The 21,759-nt window shown below is 48.6% G+C and overlaps 2 protein-coding genes across 3 annotated transcripts in view; one reads left to right on the top strand and one right to left on the bottom strand.

Annotated features, from left to right (window-relative positions):
- AKNA (AT-hook transcription factor) overlaps positions 1-21,759 on the top strand; it is a 102,574-nt gene that overhangs the window by 61,977 nt on the left and 18,838 nt on the right. The window contains exon 23 of one of the 2 annotated variants that reach the window (XR_011533567.1): positions 11,831-11,925. The exons of the other annotated variant lie outside the window; for it this stretch is intronic. The gene's annotated coding sequence lies outside the window, so the exon portion shown is untranslated. Of the gene's footprint in view, positions 1-11,830; positions 11,926-21,759 lie in introns of those variants that run through there. 2 annotated transcript variants of the gene reach the window in all.
- Positions 12,823-15,941, bottom strand: LOC103544123 (alpha-1-acid glycoprotein 1-like). The gene is made up of 6 exons (XM_008510980.2): positions 15,620-15,941; positions 15,083-15,225; positions 14,780-14,850; positions 13,877-13,984; positions 13,557-13,660; positions 12,823-13,004 (listed from the first exon to the last, which is right to left on the bottom strand). The coding sequence occupies exons 1-6, from the start codon at positions 15,731-15,733 to the stop codon at positions 12,939-12,941; spliced, it is 606 nt and encodes a 201-aa protein (XP_008509202.1). The 5' UTR covers positions 15,734-15,941; the 3' UTR covers positions 12,823-12,938.

The raw sequence follows: 21,759 nt of genomic DNA, 5'->3' as shown, positions 1-21,759 counted from the left end.
AGGCAGCCATACAGGCTTTCAATATTTCTTAGCAGAAACCTTATAGTCTAGGAGAGAGTGGAATGATATATTCAAAAGTGTGAAAGACAAAAACTGACAGTTAAGAATATGCTATCCAGTGAAAATATACTTCAGTTATCATGGAGAAATAAAAACATTCCCAGATACACAAAAGCTGAGGGAGTTCATCGCCACAAGACCCATGCGTGAGAAGAAATGCAGAAGAAGGTTCTTATGCCTGGAGAAAAAAAAAAAACAAAGAACAAAAAAAAGGACCGGGTTACAAAGCCTTGAGTCAGGAGATAAATATGTAGACAAAATCAGAAAACTTCAGGACTCTATCAGAACAGGTTAGCAAACACTGAATTATAACATTAAAGATAAAGGGAAGGAAAACACAAAAATAAATATAATCTCCTCATTTTGACCACAAACTCACAACACAACGTGGAATAGGTTGTGAAAAGAACAACTTAGAAGAAGAAGAGGAAAGGGAAGGAATGAGCTTAGTCTAAGGAAATAAGAGTCCACAAGAAAATGGACTATCTCATCCACGAGATTTTTGACATGAACCTCATGGTAAACACTAAACAAATAATTAGAACAGAAACACAAATGATAAGAGAGAAAAACTAAGAAAACCATCACAAAAACTACCTAATTGAATTAGTAGTCTGAAATACACAGGATGAGAAACAAAGGACATGCAGAAAGACCAGAAAATAAGTGATAAGATGGCAGCATTAAGCTCTCATATATCAATAATCACTCTAAATGTAAATGGATTGAATTCTCCAATCAAAAGACACAGAGTGTCAGGATGGATTAAAGAATAAGACCCACGAATATGCTGCCTCCAGGAAACACATCTCAGCTCCAAAGACAAACACAGGCTCAGAGTGAAGGGATGGAAGATGATACTCCAAGCTAATGGGAGATAAAAGAAAGGGTGTTACCATAATTATATGAAAGCAGACTTCAAGATAAAACAGGTAAAGAGAGACAAATAGGAGCAGTACATAATGATAAGAGGGACACTCCACCAAGAAGACATAACACTAATAATTCTATATGAACCCAACACAGGCACCCAAAGTACACAAAACAACTATTAACAAACCTAAATGGAGATATTAACAACAACACAATAATATTAGGGGACCTTAACTCCCCATTTACATCACTTACCAGAATGGACAGATCATCCAGAGAGAAAGTCAACAAGGAAACAGTGGATTCAAACGAAAAACCAGACCAGAGGGACTTTATAGATATAGATAGAACACTCCATCCAAAATGAGCAGAATTCATTCTTCTCAAGTGCACATGGAACATTCTCAAAGATAGACCATATGTTGGGAAACAAGGCAAGCCACAATAAATTTAAGGAGATTGAAATCATATCAAGCATCTTTTACAACCACAATGCTATGAAACTAGAAATCAGCTACAAGAAACAAAAGCTAGGAAAGGGAAAAGATGTGGAGACTAAACAACATGCTCCTGAACTACCAATGGATCATTGATGAAATTAAAGGAGAAATAAAAAAAAAATATCTGGAGAGAAAGGAAGATGAAAACACACCATACCAAGTCATACGGGATACAGCAAAAGCAGTCCTAAGAGGGATATTCATAGCAATACCCGCCCGCCTTAACAAACAAGAAGAACCTCAAATAAGCAATCTTAAACTACACCTAACAAGACAGAAAAAGAAGAGCAAGCCAAACCGAATGTCAGCAGAAGGAGGGAAATGATGAAAATTAGAGCAGGAATAAATGCAATTGAAACAAAAAGGACAGTAAAAAGGATCAATGAAACAAGAAGCTGGTTCTTTGAGAAGATACACGAAATTGATAAACCCTTAGACAGACTCACTACAAAAGAAATAGAGAAGGCTCAAATAAGTAAAATTAGAAATGAAAGAGGAGAAATTACAACGGATTCCACAGAAATACAAAGGATTCTACAACAATACTATGAAAAACTATATGCCAACAAATTGGAGAATCTAGAGGAAACGGATAAATTCTTAGACTCATACGACCTCCCAAAACAGAATCAAGAAGAAACACAGAATCTGAATAGACCAATCACAAGTAAAGAGATTGAAACAGTCATCAAAAGTCTCCCAAAAAATAAAAGTCCAGCACTAGATGGTTTCTCAGGAGAATTATACCAAACATTCAAAGAAGATTTAAGACCTATCTTTCTGAAAGTATTCCAAAAAATTGAGGAAGACAGAACACATCCTAACACATTTTACGAGGCCAACATCACCCTGCTACCAAGCTAAGGAACGACAACACAAAGAAGGAAAAGTACAGGCCAATATCGCTGATGAGCATAGATGCAAATATCCTCAACAAAATATTGGCAAACCAACTACAGTAATACATTGAACAGATCATACACCTTGACCAAGTGAGATTTACACCAGGGGCACAAGGATGGTTGTACGTCCACAAATCAATCAACGTGATTCACCACATTAACAAAACAAGGAAAAAAACCACATGATCATGTCAACAGACAAAGAGAAAACATTTGACAAGATCCAACAGCCATTTATGACAAAAACTCTCAATAAAATGGGTATACGAGGGAAGTACCTCAACATAATAAAGGCCATATATGAGAAACCAACAGCCAACATCATACTCAACAGGGAAAAACTGAAAGCCGTCCCTCTGAAAACAGGAAGACAAGGGTGCCCACTCTCACCACTCCTATTCAACATAGTACTTACTGGAGCTTTGGGCCAGAGCAACTAGGCAAGAGGAAGGAATAAAAGGAATCCAAATAGGCAATGAAGAAGTGAAACCCTTGCTGTTTGCAGATGACATGATTCTCTATATAGAAAGCCCTAAAGAATCCATTGGAAAACCATCAGAAATAATCAACAACTACAGCAGAGTTGCAGGGTACAAGATCAACTTACGAAAGTCAGTAGCATTTCTGTACCCTAATAATGAACTAACAGCAAGAGAACTCAAGAATGCAATCCCAAAAAAGGAATAAAATGCCTGGGAATCAATTTGCCCAAGGAGGTGAAAGACCTATACAATGAAAACTATAAGACTTTACTGAAGTAAATCAATGATGACATAAAGAAATGGAAAGATATTCCATGCACATGGATTGGAAGAATAAACATAGTTAAAATGTCCATATTACCTAAAGCAATCTACAGATTGAATGCGATCCCAATCAGAATCCCAATGACATTCTTCACAGAAATAGAACAAAAAATCCTAAAATTCATATGGGGCAACAAAAGACTGCAAATAGCTAAAGCAATCCTGAGAAAAAAGAACAAAGCTCGAGGCATCACAATCCCTGACTTCGAAATATACTACAAAGCTATAGGAATCAAAACAGCATGGTACTGGCAGAAAAACTGACATACAGATCAATGGACCAGAACTGAAAGCCCAGAAATAAAACCACACCTCAATGGACAGCTAATCTTTGACAAAGGAGCTAAGAACACATAATGGCGAAAGGAAAGTCTTTTCAATAAATGGCATTGGGAAGACTGGACAGCCACATGCAAAAGAATAAAGAAGACCATTATCTTACACCATACACAAAAATTAACTCAAAATGGATTAAAGACTTGAAGGTAAGACGTGAAACGATAAAACTCCTGGAAGAAAATATAGGCAGTATGCTCCTTGACATCGGTCTTAGAAGGATCTTTTCAAATACCATGTCTACTTGGACAAGGGGAACACAAGAAAAAATAAACAAGGGGACTTCATCAGACTAAAGAGCTTATTCAAGGCAAAGGAAACCGGGAACAAAACAAAAAGACAACCCACCAACTGGGAGAAAATATTTGCACATGATATATCTGACAAGGGGTTAATCTCCATAATATATCAAGAACTCACACAACTAGACAACAACAACAAAAAACCATAGGGTCAACAAATGGGCAGAGGATATGAACACATATTTTTCCAAAGAAGATATTCAGATGGCCAACAGGCACATTAAAACATGTTCAACATCACTAATCATCAGGGAAACGCAAGTCAAAACTACACTAAGATATCTTTACACCTGTTAGAATGGCTATAATCACCAAGACAAAAAATAACAAATGTTGGAGAGGGTGTGGAGAAAAGGAGACCCTTGTACACTGCTGGTGGAAATGCAAACTGGGGCAGCCACTGTGGAAAACAGTATGGAGATTTCTCAAAAAATTAAAAATAGACGTACCATATGACCCAGCTATCCCACTACTGGGTATCTATCCAACGAACTTGAAATCAACAATTCAAATAGACATATGCACCCCTGTGTTCATTGCAGCATTATTCACAATAGCCAAGATGTGGAAGCAACTCAAGTGCCAATGGACTGATGAATGGATAAAGAAGAGGTGGTGTATGTATACAATGGAATACCACTCAGCCACAAAAGACAAAATCGTCCCTTTCACAACACCATGGATGGACCTTGAGGGTATTATGTTAAGCAAAATAAACCAGACAGAGAGAGACAAACAGCATATGATTTCACTCATACGTGGAAGATAAACAAACACATGGACAAAGAGAACAGATGAGTGGATGCCAGAGGGCAAGGGGATTGGCGGTGGGCGTGAGGGGTAAGGAGCACATATGCATGGTGACCGACAAATAATAATGCAACTGAAACGTAACTGAAATTACACAATGTTACAAACTATTTTAAGAAGTATTATTACTCTGTGCTTACAATTATGTATTCTTATTCATTTCAGATATGTTCAATAATTATTCATGTTTTGGTGTAGTTGGTAGTTGTGATTTGAATGGATACATAAGCTTTCATTCGCTTCCCAGATTCTAACTGATCAATAAATGAAAAGCAAAAGTATAGATTGGAACATCTGATGAAGCCATTTGGTTCAAAACTAATTCAGCCTGACCTTGTTTTTCCAAAAGGGTCTGACATGGCCTGTCGAGCGTGCATTGTACATTGTCTGTCTGCTTTATGCATTTACTGTGTACCAAAGACAGGATGATGCCCTCAGACAGGGATGTGGCTGCCCCATATGGGCATTTCTTTAGGGATAAGCGTCTCTCCCTAAACTAAGAATTAGTTCCCGACCTGCTGTGCTTGCCTTGTGACCCCTCACCTCGTGACCACTGACCTGCTGTGCCACCTAAGCTCTCATGACAGTTGTAAAAGGGACATTCCTATCCTAAGTGATGCGTACATCTTTGTTCCAAGATGGTCCATACCCACTCTGCACACCCCTCGTCTTTGGTGCCCCTCTCTCCTTGGGGAAGGAAGGCTCCGGGCTGGTCCTCAGATCTGGCTCATAATAATTTCAGCCCAAGTTTGGTTGTTAGATTGATTATTGATGATTTGCATCAACATAACTTACTGAATCATGTCCTCTCTTTACAGTATTTTGTTTGATGTTTTCCAGCTTTACTGAGATAGAGTTATAGCTGTAGAGTTTTATATTGTGATTTTTTCCCTTTGAGGTAAGTGTCACAGACCAAATTCCTTCTCCACTCACCACACTATTCAAGAGAGAGAAAAGCATATGTCGTGTGTAAGACTTTAGCGTTATTCAAAATAGCCAGAAACTGGAGACAATTCAAATGTCCGTCAAAAGTAAAATGGAAAACCAAAATGAGACATTTTCACACAATGGGATGTCACTCAGGAATGAAAAGGAGTGGAATGTGGATGCAGATAACACCATGAAGGAATCTCAGAAACCTGGCACTGAGCCAAGGAAGCCAGACTCGCAGAGCTCCTACCATCAGGTTCCATTCATATCAAGTTCTAGACACGCCAGTGCTAATCTATAATGACAGAAATCAGATCGGTGGCTGCCCAGGGCGAGGAGGACAGCGTGATTGCCAAAAGGCCCGGGAGGACTGTCTGCAGTGGAGGGCGACGTTCTGCATGTGCACTGTGCTGGTGAGGACACATGTACTGTACACCTGTGAGAACCCATTGCACCGGAACCGACAATGTGTGCATTTCACTGTATGCCAGTTACAGCTCAGCTAAGACGATTCAAAAATCTCTCCCCCAAAACAGAGTTGAAAACAGGAGAAATGAAAGAACACTGACGATTTTTAATGCTGTGCCAACTTGGCGATGAACAATTGAATCTCTTTCTCGTCATCCTGGCCAGAATTGGAATTCCCTTTTTTCTCTTTCTCTTTGATCAGCTCAGTTTGTGTTTTGAATTTGCATTGCTCTAATCTGAGTCTTGGAAAAATGGTTGGAGTTCTTCGGGAGGGGAGAGCACAGGTGAGAACACGGAGTGTGAAGGACCTGGCAGGGCTGTGTGGCTGGAGCCTGTGATGGGTTTGGAGGGACCAGGGTGGTTGCTGAGAGGTTGCTGGGATCTGAGCCTGCAGGGCACGGAGCCAGGCTGAGGAGTTCGCAGTGGACTCTGGGGAATTCAGGGGTAATTGAGTGTGTGGGGGTGAGTATTCAGATTTGTTCTCTAGATAGATCACTCTGTGTGTGCAGTGGGGAGGGTGGGAGGACAGGAGGAGGGGCAAGCGTCTGGGAGAGCAGCGGGAGGCTGCGGCAGTGGTCCAGGTGTGAGATGACGGGACATGGGACGATGCCAGACACTGTTTATTTCAAGGAGAGGCTGCACGATGGGTGGGGAGAGAACCACCATGAGACCTGGGCCATTCAGGCTCCTGCCCAGAGCCCAGAACTTATCACACACATATCACACACACACACACACACACACACACAGAGTTTACTGAAGAACACATAAGCACTTCTGTCACTTGGGATCTGGTCCTGGTCCTGGCACAGAGTGACCCACAGCCCTCAACATCCTCTATCACAACCAACACTGTTCACACCCTGGGGAACAGTTCCTCGCATTTGGCACTCGGTCCCTGAACCATCGGGCTGCTGTCCCCGGCTGTGCTGAGCCTTTGTGGAGGATGCTGCTACCGACACAGGAGACGGACCTGCTTCAGAGCTCAGGGAGCATCGGAGGAGACTTAGGGCTCAGAGAAAGCACAAGTGACTAACTTCCCAGTTTCTCCCTTTCAGCATAAAGCCAACAAATTCTTGCAATATCCAAGCTTGTTTCCCAATACCATGGTGAGTCCATTTCTTGCACCGTGTGGTCGGGGAGGCCTCCCGAGGGTGGCGGGGCTCAGAGAAGGTGCTCACGGAATGTTCGTGGATGCCTGCAGCCCCATCCGAGGACAGTGATGGGTGCCCAGCAGGCAGGGGTGTGGTCGGGGTACGTTGTAGAGCCAGCTCTCAGGCCACCAGGAGGGTGAGGAAAGAGGCCGAGAGACTGCTGAGAAGGCTGCCTCACCCCAGAAGGGATGAGGGACCAGTGGGGAGGGGGTGCATCTGAGAAGAGATGTTAGACGTTGGACCCACAGGACTTGGGAGCTGGCTAACTCTCGGGGGTGCTCAGGGAAGGAGAAGGGTCTAGAACGACTCAGATTTCTGGCTGACCAAACAGTTGGCGCCGATCCAGAGATGGGAACTCAGGAGGGGAGTGAGTTTGCAGGGAAGAAGCATTTGAAGGGCCAGCTGGCATTCAACCACTGAGGAATTAAGTCAGAGAGACTGAGACTCTCACACAAACAACCCAGAGACGGCAGGGGACCCCCGAGTGGGATTCCGAGTCCCCGCCCCATTCAGCAACCTTGGGCCTGAGAAAGGAACCAGAGCTGCCCTCTGGGTCTGCAGGCAGCATGCAGCCTCAGCCCTGCCTCCCAGGGGTCACCTGGGGACGGAGCTCCCCAGAGCCAGTGCCCCCACAGTTCACCTGGGAAACCCCAACATGTGCCCGCTTGGGGAGTTCCCAGGGAACCACCACCCTGGACACTGTGCTGGGGCAGAGCCAGAAAGGGGTCCCCGCTCCTTCTGTGCACTCATCCGAGAGCTGGAGGTGGCGCCAGCACACACTCACCCCTCGGGCCAGGGGCCACCAGGCAAGAAGTCACCCTGAGGGGCTCCTCGCCCAGCAGCTGGCCCAGGAGTGGATGGAGAGCCTGTCGCAGCCTGAGGACAGCCAGGCCGGGCCCACACCCTGACACTCTCTGAGGAGGGCGTTTATGGGGGGGTTTAGGGGGATCCTCTGCCGCCATGCACACCACGCCCTCAGAACCAGACTCTGGAGCTTCAGGGAGGGATGGAGAGAAATGCTGACAGGATTTCCTGCCAGATGCTGGCAGCTCATGAGGTCCCATCTCAGGCTGGCTGCTTTGGGGGCTCCACCGGGAGGACAGCAGCCTTGCAGAGGGCACCCCAGCATCTCCCAGCCTGGTCCCGTCCCGGTGGTGGAGGGAAGTCCCATGGCCTCTCCGCGTCCTCTCCCCGTGCACGGCCTGCACTTTGCTCCTCTGGAGCCTGGGGTCCCTTCAGTGGAATTTCCTGAGCATCTCTGAGCTGTAGGGTACCGGGGTGTGAGATGGAGAAGCCCTGGCTCACTATCTGGTGGGGAGACAGAGGGACAAGCATCTTCTGCTGGGAGTAGAGACATGAGCTTGAACAAGATGGGAAAGTTTTGGGGGACCCAGGAGCGAGGGGCTGAGTCAGGGCAGGAAGGACCCGGGTCTGGATGGGAAGTTAGGGTTTCCACAGACAGAGAGGGGAGGGAGGGCAGCCAGGGGCCGAGACGGGGGCCGAACTCCAAGTGTCAAGTGGAACGTGAGCCAACGCCCTCCTTACTCTGCACCCTCGTCTCTCTTGAGAAATTGTCGCTGGGGTTTTTGAACAGCTTCTCAGAGGCCCTGCGTGTGAGTGCGTGACCCTCAGAGTTAGGCTCTGCTCACCGAACCTGCAGGAACCTGGACTCAGAGAGATGTCAGCAAATGGAGCCAGAAAAGTGGACACACAAGGAGCGTCCAGCATCAATGCATCCGTAGGGCATCCTCTTCAATGGCCTGTCCTCAGAGGCCTGTGTCTGAGGATAGCAAGCGGCCAGCGTTGCTGTGACAGAGGTTGCTGGGTGGGAACAGAGGCTAAGGCACCATCCACGCTCAGTCCCCGTGAGGACTTCTGCCCCCAATGTGGTCTCTACCTCACAACCAAGTGGGGCGGGTCTTTAGGGAACCCCGGTTCCATCCTCTGTGTGAGGCCAAGGCGCATGCGCAGGCCTGTGCGGAGCTGGTGGAGATGCCCGCTGTGCCCTGCTCATGGGGCAGGACGGTCTCGCTGGAATTTGGGGACCAGGATGCAGCTCTGAGCGCCCGTGGGGTCTCTCCACTTCCGAGGCGGTTCGTTCCATGTCCTTCGAGGCTCAGGTCTGTGGACAAAACTATCCAGGCTGCGCTCCCCAGGCCTGGACGGACGCGGGGAGGGGAAAGGCCCTGGTCCTTGGTGCCTGACAGACGGCCAGAGGTAGCCCTGTCACCTTGGGCGGGTCACACTGCTCCTCTGGGCCTCAGTTCCCCTCTGTGAAGTGGGCTGTAGTGAGGATCAAATGAACTAGTGTCTGGAGGACGCATCGTACATGGAGGGCGGCCGGTACCCACAGCGCGTCTGAGGCTGCTGAAATTGGCCCTGATTGTGCCCAGGAGAGTCTCCAGCTGTCAATCAGCAGACTGCGCATGCTCAGTGGCCGCGGCCCTGCGCTTCAGGAAGCGGACCGGGCCTGCGCTGCCCCCTACTGGTCGGCCGCCGCACAGCGCCTGCGTCGGAGGCTTTCAGGCCGGGATGGCTTTTTGTTGGTTTTCTGTTTGGCTGTTTGTGTTTTCGTTCTTGGTTTTTTTTTTAGCTCTGCCCGTGGGGAGTTTTGGGTAACTTTCAGGCCGAGCTGGTCCTCCAATTCTCAGAAGGTGTGTGGGAGCCCAGCAGTCACCCCGCATAGTCCCCGAAGGAGGGAGGAGGATTCAGAAGCCTGTTTATTGGGTTCAGCTGATTCGGATCAGCATCTCCTGGGAGCTCAGTGGCTCCGGGTGTGGACCCAGCCCTGCCCGCCCAGCCCTCCGGCCATGGGCCTCAGTGGCTGCACGTACAGAGCGTTTCCGTGGCCAGGCCACGGACAGAGCTGTTAGCTAGATGATCCTGTGGGATCTCCCCGGGGACGCAGCTCCATATGGCTGTTTCCGGTGGGGAACCAGAGCCCTTGCAGGAGGAGAGGCTGGGCCAAGGTCCTGCTGCTGGAGGGGAGCATCGGTTCATGTGCTTGCTGGCCATCTGTGTGTCTTCTTAGGAGAGACGATGTTCAGATCCCAGCAAAGCCCCTTTCTCACTCTGTCCATAATGGAGCTTAGAGAGTGGGGGGTCAGCAATGAGAGCAGAGTTCACATCTGCCGGGCAAGACGCCAGGGAAAGACTCCAGCCAGGTCCTCCCTCCTCCTTCCTGCTTTATTTGGGCAAGCTGCTTCTTATCCCCCTGTCTCCCTGCCACACTTTATTCCAGACACAGGGCCACACCCTCTTCTTGCCCATCACCACTTTCTAGGAACCCTACACTGGGTGGCCTCCAGTGAATGCAGGAGTCACTCCCTAGAAAATGGGTGCTGCATCTCATGAGGTCGGCCCATGGTCCTCAGACTTTAACCCACCACCCCAAGTCCTGCAGGGCCAGGCTGGGCAGGGACCTCTCCACCTGCTGGCCTGGGTGATTGGACCAGACCTGCTGCCTCCTGCAGACCCCTAACTGTTCTTGTCTTGTTGTTCCAGTGCCCCCCACTTGCACGTGGGACTCCAGTATGTGACCTCTGCCAGGAAGGGGGTTTTCTGCAGAGCCTGGGATGATCCTGGTCTGTCCGAGATCTGGCTCTGGGATTAGAAGGTCCAAGGAGGCCTCGGGGTCCATGTTGTTCCTTCCACATTCAACCCCAGGGCCGAGCACATGGGCTGGCACGTGCTCTATGGTGAGGAAATATTGAATGAATGGGCAGATTGAACTACTCCTTCCTGAGCCCCTGTTCTGGGTCAGACACGCCCGTTTTCTTCCTTCATCTTTCTAACACATCCCTCCAACTAGGCCTTTACTCTTCCCATTTTAGAGGTGGAGAAACTGAGGCCCAGAGTGTCAGGACCAGAGGCCCAGTGGGGTCTTAGGACGGGTTGGCTCCAAACCCCAGCAGAAGGCAGGCCACCACCGCTGTCCCCAGGTGAGGAGTGGGCTGAAGCCCCTCCTGAAGGCCCCGGGGACCCTCAGGAGGAGGCCCCCCAGCACAGGCCCTGCCTGCTCAGCCTCAGTGTTTTCAAACCAGAAGGGGCAACAGGCTGGTCATCAAGAGAAGTGGCTGCCCAGGGGACCAGCCCTGGAGCATCTGCTGGGACTGAGGCTGCCCTCCGTCCAGGCGCCACCATGCGGGCTCCTCGTCCTGCACTTGTCCTCCTCCAGCCAATAATATGGATTTATAGATGGATGGACAGATGTTGTAAACTGAGGAGGGGTCCTGCCTTGCATCCTCCGTAGGAGGCCGGAGAAGAAGGGAGAGGCCAGGGGCTCTGGGGCACACCTGCCACCAACTGTCACAAGCCTCTCCGGAGCATCTGTCTCTGGGACGGACGTGGCTGGGAACCCTCCACTGGTGACTGGTGGCCCATGGGGCACCTTGAGACCACTGGGCCGTTGTAGGATGGCAGCGCTGAGGGTGACGGGTGCCCAGCCTCCCCGTGGGTGGCGAGGCCTTTCCCAGGGGCTCCAGGGACAGACACACTCACGGAGGGCCCGGGAAGCAGGCCGCCACGGTCCCTCCCACACCTCCTCTGAGACCCCGCTCTACTCCGGGGTCCCTGGGACTCTGGCCAGTGGGCAGCTCCTGCCAGGCCGTGTCCTGCCCCCACCCTGTAGCAGCGCATACCTCAGCTCTTCTGGAATGTGTGTGCATCAGTGATATCTGTATATTTGAGGCATTTAAAAATCTATTTTCGTTACGATGGCAAATGAAGAGAATGAAAATCAATCTCAAAAAGAAAAGAAGTGGGCCAACAAACCCAAAAACATTCCCAAAGGCGCCCAGGTCTGTGGTGTGTGTCCTCGACTTGTGGTCCCTGAAGTCAAGTGTGTGGGGGGCGGTTGGACGCTGAGTCCCCCGCCAGGGGGCCTGCTGGGTGCACATTCCCAGACTCTGCCTGCCTCCCTCTGGTGGCTTCTGTGTCTCCTACTTTCCCCATCTGCCTGTCAGAGCCATAAACCTTTTGACTGGAGGGGCCTGTGAGGAGGGGCCCTGGCTCCCACGGGATGACCTCACCCATAGGTGTGGTGTCCTCCTCCTGGGATCAGGCGAGTGTCTCAGGATGTGTCATGGAGACATATAGCCCTTCTAGCCCAGGCCCCAAGCCCCCGCGTACCCCAGGTCTGCCCCGGGCTGCCCCAGGCCCGTGCCTTTGCCACGATGCTCCTCGCAGCCCCCCTCGAGTCTTCCTGCCTCCGCTTTGGCCCCTCCCGCCTCGCCTCCCCTCCCCTCATGGCCAGGGGCATGTCCTCAGTAAGGTCCGCCTGCTCAGACCACACGCCCGAGTCCTCCCAGCCCCTCGTCCACCTGAACCCCTACGTGGTGTCCTCCGCCTCAACTTCCTCCAACGCGTCCTCCCAGATCCTTGGGCTGCAGCAGGAACAGATGTGCTATCCAGTTCCTATCTTTCCAGACCGGTTCAGACGCCCCTTCCAGGCAGCCCACCCAGACTTCCCTACACAGGGAGAATTGTCTCCGAGCTGGGCTCCCACTGTGCTCAGGCCCGTGGTCATCTGTCCTGGCACGGGTGCTGGGGTCCCAGGGAGCCCTGTGAACCAGGGGCAGGGCCTTGTCCAGTGCTTGGCCAGGGCTCAACTCAGGGCGGACTTCAACGAGAATGAATGAATGAAGGAGCGAATGACAGAATGAGTGAATGACAAGTGCCCGTCCCAAAGGAAGAAGCTTTATTGTTGTCACTGAGGGAAGGAATGGAGGTACAAAGCGTGGGCAGGGGCTGAGGGCACCTCCAAGTCCCTGAGGCCCCAACCCAGGGCTGCGTCCTCCTAGGCCTCCTCCTGTTTCTTCTTCCTTTCCTCCTCGTGCTCCTTATCCAGCGGCCCACACTGATCCTAGAAGATGGGGAGAGAGGGCATGGTGACAGGGAGAGCGGGGGTCTCTGGGGGAAGATGGAATGACCTGTGACAGTGGTCCAGCCCACCCAGGGCTCCAGCCTGGCTCTGCCACTTCTGAGCTGGGTGACCTTGGGCGAGTCACTTTCCCTCTCTGAGCCTCAGCTTATTCACCTCTAAAATGGGGCCTCAAACCCTTGGGAAAAGCTGGCGTTTACTGAGTACTTATGCCCGCCCATCCCTCATGCTGGCCTCCTGCATCCTCACCACCATTGTACAGATAATGGGACTGAGGCTCCAGGAGGCCGTGTGGCCTCCGTTGTCCCCTAGCCAGAAGGTGGGGCGGCAGGCCACAGGCCAGGGCACCACTTCCAGCATCTGTGTCCATCAGCCCTTTCCCATGGTTCCCGGGAGCAATGGCGGGGGGGATTTGTGCCACTGGTGTCACAGGTGTCTCGTCTTGGCTGGCAGCTTTGCCTCCCTGAACCTCAGGGGCTGCCCCAGGCGGGACCACCCTCAGGGTGCCCACTGCCCAGCCCTCCTTGCACTCACCTGTTTCTCATCAGCGTATATGATTTCCGACTTGTCCATGCCCACGCACGCAATGGATTCATAGAACTCACTCATTTGCTCCTGGGTCACCTCAGGCCTGTCCACTGCAGGAGGGAGCACGGGGCTGGGTGAGGATGCTGGGAGCCTGGGTGGGAGGCCAGGGAAGCCTGGGGTTCGGGGGGCCCAGCCCCAGGACCGGGTGGTCCCAGGGTCAGGCCTGGCTAGGAGGCAAGGGCAGGATGTGTTCCTGAGGGTCCAGCCCCAGCAGCAGAGGGTCCCAGCTTGAGGCCTGGGTGGGCGGGGGTTGGAGGGGCCCCTACCGTAGATGGCCAGCCCCACATTCTGCTTGTCATCCGGGAAGTAGAGAATCATGAAGGTTCTGGGGTCCTTGGTGAGCCACAAGTAGCCAACATGTTCTCTGCCCAGCGCTGGAGGAGGAAGCCTCTGGTGAGACCACAGGGACAGCATCACAGTTCCCATCACACCTGTGAGGACACTTGTGTGCCCAGGGCCACACAGCCAAGGGGTGACTGCCAGGGGCTCACTTGGGCCCCATGTCCCTGGCTCCTACTGTGTGCCAGGCCCTGCAGGAGCCCGTTCCTCGTGTGGAAGCCCAGGAGCTGCACGCAGACTGTGGCCATCAGCCACTTCCTCCCCGTTTTGCAGATGAAAACGAGGCCTGGGGAGGGACCCGGGGCTGCTATGTGCTGTGGGTCCACGTCCATCGCCATCCTGTGCTCCTACTATGTGCCCTCTCTGCAGTGATGGTGCGACGGGGGTGAAGTCACTGCCTGCCCAATGCGCAGGCTGCCCCCTTAGTAACCGGGGGATAGAGATGGATGAGTGAGAGGCGGCACGGAGCCAGCCTGGGGTTTCATCCGAGGTCTCACTGCAAGTGTGTGACCTCGGGAAACTACTTGACATCTCTGTTTTCCTGTTTGCTCATCTGATTGCCTAATGTCCTCCTAGGGTTGTCTGTGAGAATTAAGTGGGTTAAAGCATGCCAGGGGCTTCAGGGTGCTGGGCACAAAGTCAGAACTCGAAACTGGTGACTATTACAGTGTGCAGGCGCCAGGACCACGGAGACAGAAGAAGCAGGCCTGTCTCGTATTCTCTCTGTGTCCACAGCCCCAAGGGCTTTGGCCTCATCCCTTCCTGTCGACTCGCCCGCCCACGTCCTCCCCATTCCACACAGCCGCTCTGTGCCCGAGGGCTGCTCTCACCATGTTTGGATAAGGTCCCTTTGTCGCGCTGGACATTCAAGATGCCGGAGTCATAGATGCACTGGTTGCCACTAGGGCCAGAGTGAAGGGGCAAGAAAAACAGTTAGTCAGTCAAGGAGAAGTGGACAATCACCCATCACAGACACCTGGGGTCAGGAGTCTGCTGGCAATTGGGGTCAGCCCTCCCCATTCCATGGAGGGGAAGGCCGAGGCCAGGAAGGGGACAGGCCTTGCTCCAGGTCCTCCGGCGGCTCAGGGTAGAAGCCAGAAGCTGGGGCTGGGCTGGGCGTGTGGGGGTCTCACATGGTCGAGTACTCCCTGAGCTGTATCGTGTCCTCCCTCTTGTTGGGGGCTAAGTAGAAGAAAGCCGCCTGGAGCTTCTTAGTCATCTCAAGGTACTCAGGGTTGCGGAAGGCCGACGCGATATAGAACCACTTGCCAGAGATCTGGGGAGAAGCCAGGAGCAGGTGAGGGAGGCTGGGAGCCGGAGTCTCGATGGTCCACGGGACAAGACTCCAGCACACCTCTCTGTCCAGTTTGCAAACAGCAGGACTGGAGCCCCAGGAGAAGTTTGGACGTGCAGGAGCTCAGGCTGAGGGTCAAGCATCCCCCTAAGCCAGTGGCCCACCCTTGTCCAGTACACAACTGTCCCCTGCTGTGGACCTGACAACGAGGCTTCTGAGTTGGAAGGCAGAGGAAGGCCACTGGAGGCTGGTCAGAATTTCACCCCCAGAGCCACGAGAGGAAACGGCAGAGTCAGAGGAGGGGGCTGACCACAAGCCAGCAGGGCAGAGGGAAGCCCAGAGAGGGAGGAAGCTTTCCAGAGGGCCCAGCACTCACCCGGTCCAGGGTGGCGTCGGTGATAGGCGATGCCCTGAAGTTGGCACACACTGGGCTCTGGGCGTCCAGCAGAGGAAGGAGGCTAAGGACCGTGAGAACCCAGGGCAGCGCCATGCTGAGATGGCGAGGCACCTGGAGACAACGGAAGTGGTGGCTGGAGGGTGCAGTGACCTTTATCAGGAGCTGTGGGCAGATGTGACACCATCCGGTGGTGGGGAAATGCCTTGCACAAAACCTGCCCTCCTTCCCTAAAAGCAAGCTTGAGGCAAAGCCTCTAAGCCCTGGTCTAATTTGGGTCCTTGAACTGAATGCCAGGCTTTTCAAGGCCAAGGTGGTTGTGGGCTGGACGGATATTTGTCAACATGTGGATTTCAAGAGTCAGGCCTCTCAGCAAACTGTCATGTCATCTAATTCTTATGCACTGACTTGGGAGGGCTCCAGCCGTACATCAAATGTTGAAGGCAAGTAAGACTTCCCAGGCTTCAGTGGCGTGCAGGGGTGAAAGCTGAGGGAGGGCTTTGGGGGTGGGGGTGATGGGAAACACAGATGGAATTCAACTGAGTGGGGTGAAAACTGTGAAATAGGAAAAGTCCTGAGGGTCTGACCCACCTCCAAGGCAGGGATGCTTCCGAAGGAGGGGGCATCTATGCTAAGTGTCTATTTCCAGGACAAGTGTTACTTGAATCATCTGCCAAGATCAAAAACAGGAAATCGTCCCTATCTTGGCTCCACCCCTACCATGCCTGCAGAGAGCCTGTCTGTGTCCTCAACAGTCCATCCCCAGTCCTGGCACAGGGCCCAGCACGTGGTGGGCCTCCCTAAATCTGTGGGATGAAAAATCCACTGCCCATTTGCATTTCTACCTGAGGGGGTCCAATCTCCATCCATAGGAATCAAGAATTTTGAAACATATTAATATGGGGAGTGACGTCAGCATCACAACACGCAGAACTCTCGCCTGGGACTCTCCTCCAAGATATTAAATAAAGGACATTTAAATACCAACAGAGGACATTTGCACAACACAAAAGACGTCAGAGAGACCCTTGCAGCCATACGTCTGAAGGTGGAGGTGCAGGACCCCCTGGGGCAAGTGGCAGGAGGTAAGGGGGTCTCCTCTCCCTCCCCCATGGCTCGATGCAGGGCTTGGGAGAGAGTGGGTACAAGAGGGAAGTGGGGAGGGGTGGTGATCTGCAGGATCCCCATCCGTGTCCTCGTTCTCTCACTGCCTGGGGGAAAGCACTTCACAGAGGTGACTAAGTTATTGCAGGGGTGTCTTCACCAAGCCAGCACCCTAGGAGAGCAGATACCGTGGGCAGAGTGAGAACAACCCCCAGATAGAGCAGGTGAAAGAAAGCACCCTTCCCCCCACCCAGTGCTCCTGCTCAGCCAGGCAGCCAGAGCACCAGCACAGGTAGAAATGCAGCCAGCGGCTATGAGCGAGTTCAGAATACAAAGCTGTTGACATCTACCCACTAGCAGCAGGTGGAAGCTGCAACCAGATACTATCACTGTGTGGAGGCACAAATCCATGCCATTAAACAGTATGAAAAAACTATATTAAATCTCCAGACCAGAAGGAAAATGACAGACACCCAGAAATCAATCCTGAAAGCACTGAAATTTATAATCTAAATGACAGACTATTCAAGATAGCTATCCTAAAAAACTCAAAAGGATACAAGAACATACAGATAGATAGTTCAATGAAATCAGGTACTTCTTCACAAAAGAGATAGAAACTATAAAGAAGAAGCAGTTAGAAACCTTGGAGATGAAAAACACAATGGAAGAGATCAAGAAAAATCTAGAATCCTTGAATAACAGGGTTGAAATTGTGGAGGAGAGACTCATGAGTCTGGATGACAGAAATAGAAATGCTTCGAATGGGGGAGGAGCGAGAACTAAGAAGGAAGGGAAATGAAGAAATTCTCCAAGAAATATCTGACTCAACTGGGAAATGCAACAGAAGGACTAGAGGTCTGTGAGAGGGAGAAGGGAAGAAGAATGGAGCGGAAAACTTGTTCAAAGTAATAACAGCTGAGAACTTCCCAAACCTGGGAAAGGACTGGAAAGACAAGGAAAGAACACAATAGACCTCCTAACTGTATCGATGTAAAGAGACCTAATCCATGGTGTATAATAGGAAAGCTGGCAAAAGTCAATGATAAAGAAAAAGTATTAAGGGTAGCAAGGCAGAAGAAAATAACTTACAAAGGAACCCCTATGAGGCTGTCAGCAGATTGCTCAGCAGATACCTTCCATGCTGGGAGAGAGTGGATTGATGTATTCAACATTCTGAGAGACGAAAACTTTCAGCCAAGAATACTCTATCCAGTGAAAATATGCATCAGACGTGATGGAGAAATAAAAACCTTCCCCGATAAACAGAAGCCGAGGTCGTTCCTGGCCATAAAACCCCCACCCCCAGAAGAAATGCTCCAGAAGGACCTTATACCCAGAAAGAAAAGGAGGAAAAAGGTTACCATCCTTGAGTAATGAGATAAATAAGTAGAGAAAATGAGAAAATGGCAGTTCTCTCTCAGAACAGGCTCACAAACACTTAATTATTACAGTAAAGATAAAGGGCAGGAAAAACACCAAAAATAAATCTGATCTCGTCATTTTGACCACAAACTCAAAACAAAAGATGGGATAAGTTGTGGCAATAACTATTTAGAAGGGGAAGCAGAAAGGGATAGAATCAGCTTAGTCTAAGGAAATAAGAGGCTATTGGAAAATGGATTATCTCATCTATGAGATTTTTTATACAAACCAGATGGTAACCACTAAACCAATGATCGGAAAAGAGACACAAACGATAAAGAAAGAGAAAACTAAGAAAATCATCATAGAAAACTACCTAATTAAATTAGTAGTCTGAAATACACGGGCTGAGAAACAAAGGAAATGCAGAAGAAGTGGAACATGAGCTATAAAATGGCAGCATTAAGCCCTCCTAGGTCAATCATCACTCTAAATGTAAATGGATTGAATTCTCCAATCAAAAGACACAGAGTGGTGGGATGGATTAAGATACGAGACCCAACAGTCTGCTGCCTCCAGGAAATACGTCTCAGCTTCAAAGAGAAACACAGGCTCAGAGGGAAGGGATGGAAGATGACACTCCAGACTAATGGCCAACAAAAGGAAGCAGGTGTTGCCATACCTATGTCAGACAAAGGAGACTTCAAGTTAAAACAGGGAATGAGTGACAATGAAGGGCAGTGTATAATGATAAAAGAGATGCTCCACCAAGAAAATGGAATACTGATAAATATGTATGCACCCAACACAGGACCACCGAAGTACATAAAGCAACTATCAACAAACCTCAAAGGAGATATTTACAAACAACACAACAGTAATGGGGGACCATAACACCCCACTTAGATCACCTATCTGAATGGAAAGTAATCCAGAGAGAGATTCGACGAGGAAATGGTGGATTTAAATGAAAAACTAGGCCAGATGGACTTCATAGATATTTATAGAACACTCCATCCAAAAAGCACAGAGTACACGTTCTTCTCAAGTGCACTGTGAACATTCTCAAGGATACACCATATATTGGAAAATGTAGCAAACCTCAGTGAATAAGAAGATTGGAATCACATCAAACAACTTTCTTCACCATAATGCTATGAAAACAGATAATTACAAGAAAAAACTAGGAAAGGAACAAAGATGTGGAGACTAAACAGCATGCTACTCAACAACCACTGGATCAGTGAAGAAATTTTAAAAGCTATCAAAAAATATCTGAAGGTGAATGAAAATACACCATACCAATTCATATGGGATGCAGCAAAAGTGATGCCATGAGGCAAATTCATAGCAAAATAGGCCCATCTCCACAAACAAGAAAAATCTCAAATAAGCAATCTTAAACCACACCTATCAGAAATAGAGCAGAAGAACAGACAAAGCCCAAAGTCAACAGAAGGAGAGAAATAATAAAAATTGGAGCAGAAGTAAAAGAAATTGAAACAAAAAACTCAGTAGAAAGGATCAATGAAACAACGAACTGTTTCATTGAGAAGATAAACAAAATTGATGAACCCTTAGACAGACCCACTAAGAGAATAAGAGAGAAGGCTCAAATAAATAAAATTATAGATGAAAGAGGAGAAATGACAATGGATACCACAGAAATACAAAGGAATCTAAGAGAATACTAGAAAGGACTATCTGCAAACAAATTGGACAATCTAGAAGAAATGGATAAATTCTTAGACTCATCCAACCTCCCAAAACTGAATCAAGAAGAAATAGGGAATCTGAATAGACCAATCACAAGTGGGGCGATTGAAACAGTCATCAAAATACCTCCCAAAAAATAAAAGTCTAGGACCAGGTGGCTTTTCTGGAGAATTCTAACAAACATTCAAAAAAGATTTAACAGCTATCTTTATCAATGTATTCCAAAATATTGAGGAAGATGGAACACTTCTTAGCCCATCTTATGAGGCCAACATCACCCTAGGACTAAAGCAAGAGAAGGACAAGAGAAGGAGTTAAATTACAGGCCAATATCACTGATGAACATAGAAGCAAAAGTCCTTAGCAAACTATTGGCAAACTGAGTACAGCAAGACATTAAAAAGATCATACACCATGATCAAGTGGGATTTATACCGGGACACAGGAATGGTTCAACATCTGAAAATCAGTCACTGTGATAAACCACGTTAACAAAACGAGGAATAAAAATCACGTGATCATCTCAATAGACACAGAGAAAACTTTTGACAAGATCCAACATCTGTTTATGACAAAAACTCTCAATAAAATGGGTATAGAGGGAAACTACCACAACATAATGAAGGCCATATATGACAAACCCATAGCAACATCAAGGGGAAAAAACGGAAAGCCATTCCTCTGAGAAAAGGAATAAGACAAGGGTGCCCATGCTTGCCACTCTTATTCAACATAGTACTGGAGCTCTGGGCCAGAGCAATTAAGCAAGAAAAAGAAATGAAAGGAATCCAAATAGGCAATGAAGAGGCACAACACTTGCTGTTTGCAGACCATAGATTTTATACATAGAAAACCCTAAAAAATCCATCAGAAAACTATTAGAAATAATCAACAGCTACAGCAAAGTTTCAGGGTACAAATCAGCTTACAAAAATCAGTTGCATTTCTATACTGTAATAATGAGCTAACAGAAAGAGAACTCAAGCATACAATCCTATTTACAATCCCATCAAGACGAATTAAATATCTAGGAATAAATTTAATCAAGAAGGTAAAAGACTTATACAAAGAAAACAACATGACATTACTGAACTAAAATGATGCTAACAAAGAAAGGGAAAGATATTCCATGCACACGGATTGGAAGAGCAAACATAGTTAAGATGTCCATATTACCTAAAGCAATTGACACATTCAATGCAATCCCCATCAGAATGCCAGTGACATTCTTCACAGAAATAGAACAAAGAATCCTAAAATCCCTATGGGGCAAGAAAACACCATGAATAGCTAAAGCAATCCTGAGAAAAAAAGAACAAATATGGAGGTTTCACAACGCCTGACTTCAAAATATACTACAAATATAGAGTAATGAAAACAGCATAGTACCAGCAGAAAAACTGACGCAGAGATCAATGGATCAGAACTGAAAGCCCAGAAATATAACCACACACCTATGGACAGCTGATCTTCGACAATGGAACCAATAATCTACAATGGAGAAAGCAAAGTCTCTTCAATAAGTGGTGTTGGCAAGACTTGACAGCCACATGCAAGAGAAGGAAATTACACCATTCTATTTTGCCATATACAAAAATTAACTCAAAATGGATTAAGACTTGAAGGTAAGACCTGAAAGTATCAAACTCCTACAAGAAAGTACAGGCAGTACGCTCTTTGACACTGGTCTTAGCAGCACCTTTTCAAATGCCATGTCTACTCGGGAAGGGAAACAAAAGAAAAAATAAACTAGTGGGACTTCATCAAACTAAAGAACTTCTGCAAAGAAAAGGAAACCAAGATCAAAACAAAAAGGCAACCCATGAACTCGGGGAAAATATTTGCAAATCATATATCTGACAAGGGGTTAATCTCTATAACATATAAAGAGCTCACACAACTGAACAACAAAAAACCAAACAACCTGATCCAAAAAT

This window comes from Equus przewalskii, chromosome 26, assembly GCF_037783145.1.
Source record: "Equus przewalskii isolate Varuska chromosome 26, EquPr2, whole genome shotgun sequence".
Lineage (NCBI taxonomy): Eukaryota > Metazoa > Chordata > Mammalia > Perissodactyla > Equidae > Equus > Equus przewalskii.
This window is presented reverse-complemented; position numbering and strand designations above follow the sequence as displayed.

Excerpts from the sequence above, each read along its gene's own strand:
- LOC103544123 (XM_008510980.2), bottom strand. The coding sequence starts at position 15,733 with ATGGCGCTGCCCTGGGTTCTCACGGTCCTTAGCCTCCTTCCTCTGCTG. Across the intron at positions 15,226-15,619 it reads CCGACGCCACCCTGGACCGG|ATCTCTGGCAAGTGGTTCTA; the intron begins GTGAGTGCTGGG and ends GCTTCTCCCCAG. Across the intron at positions 13,661-13,876 it reads TGTGGGGCTGGCCATCTACG|TGGACAGGCCTGAGGTGACC; the intron begins GTAGGGGCCCCT and ends TCCCTCCTGCAG.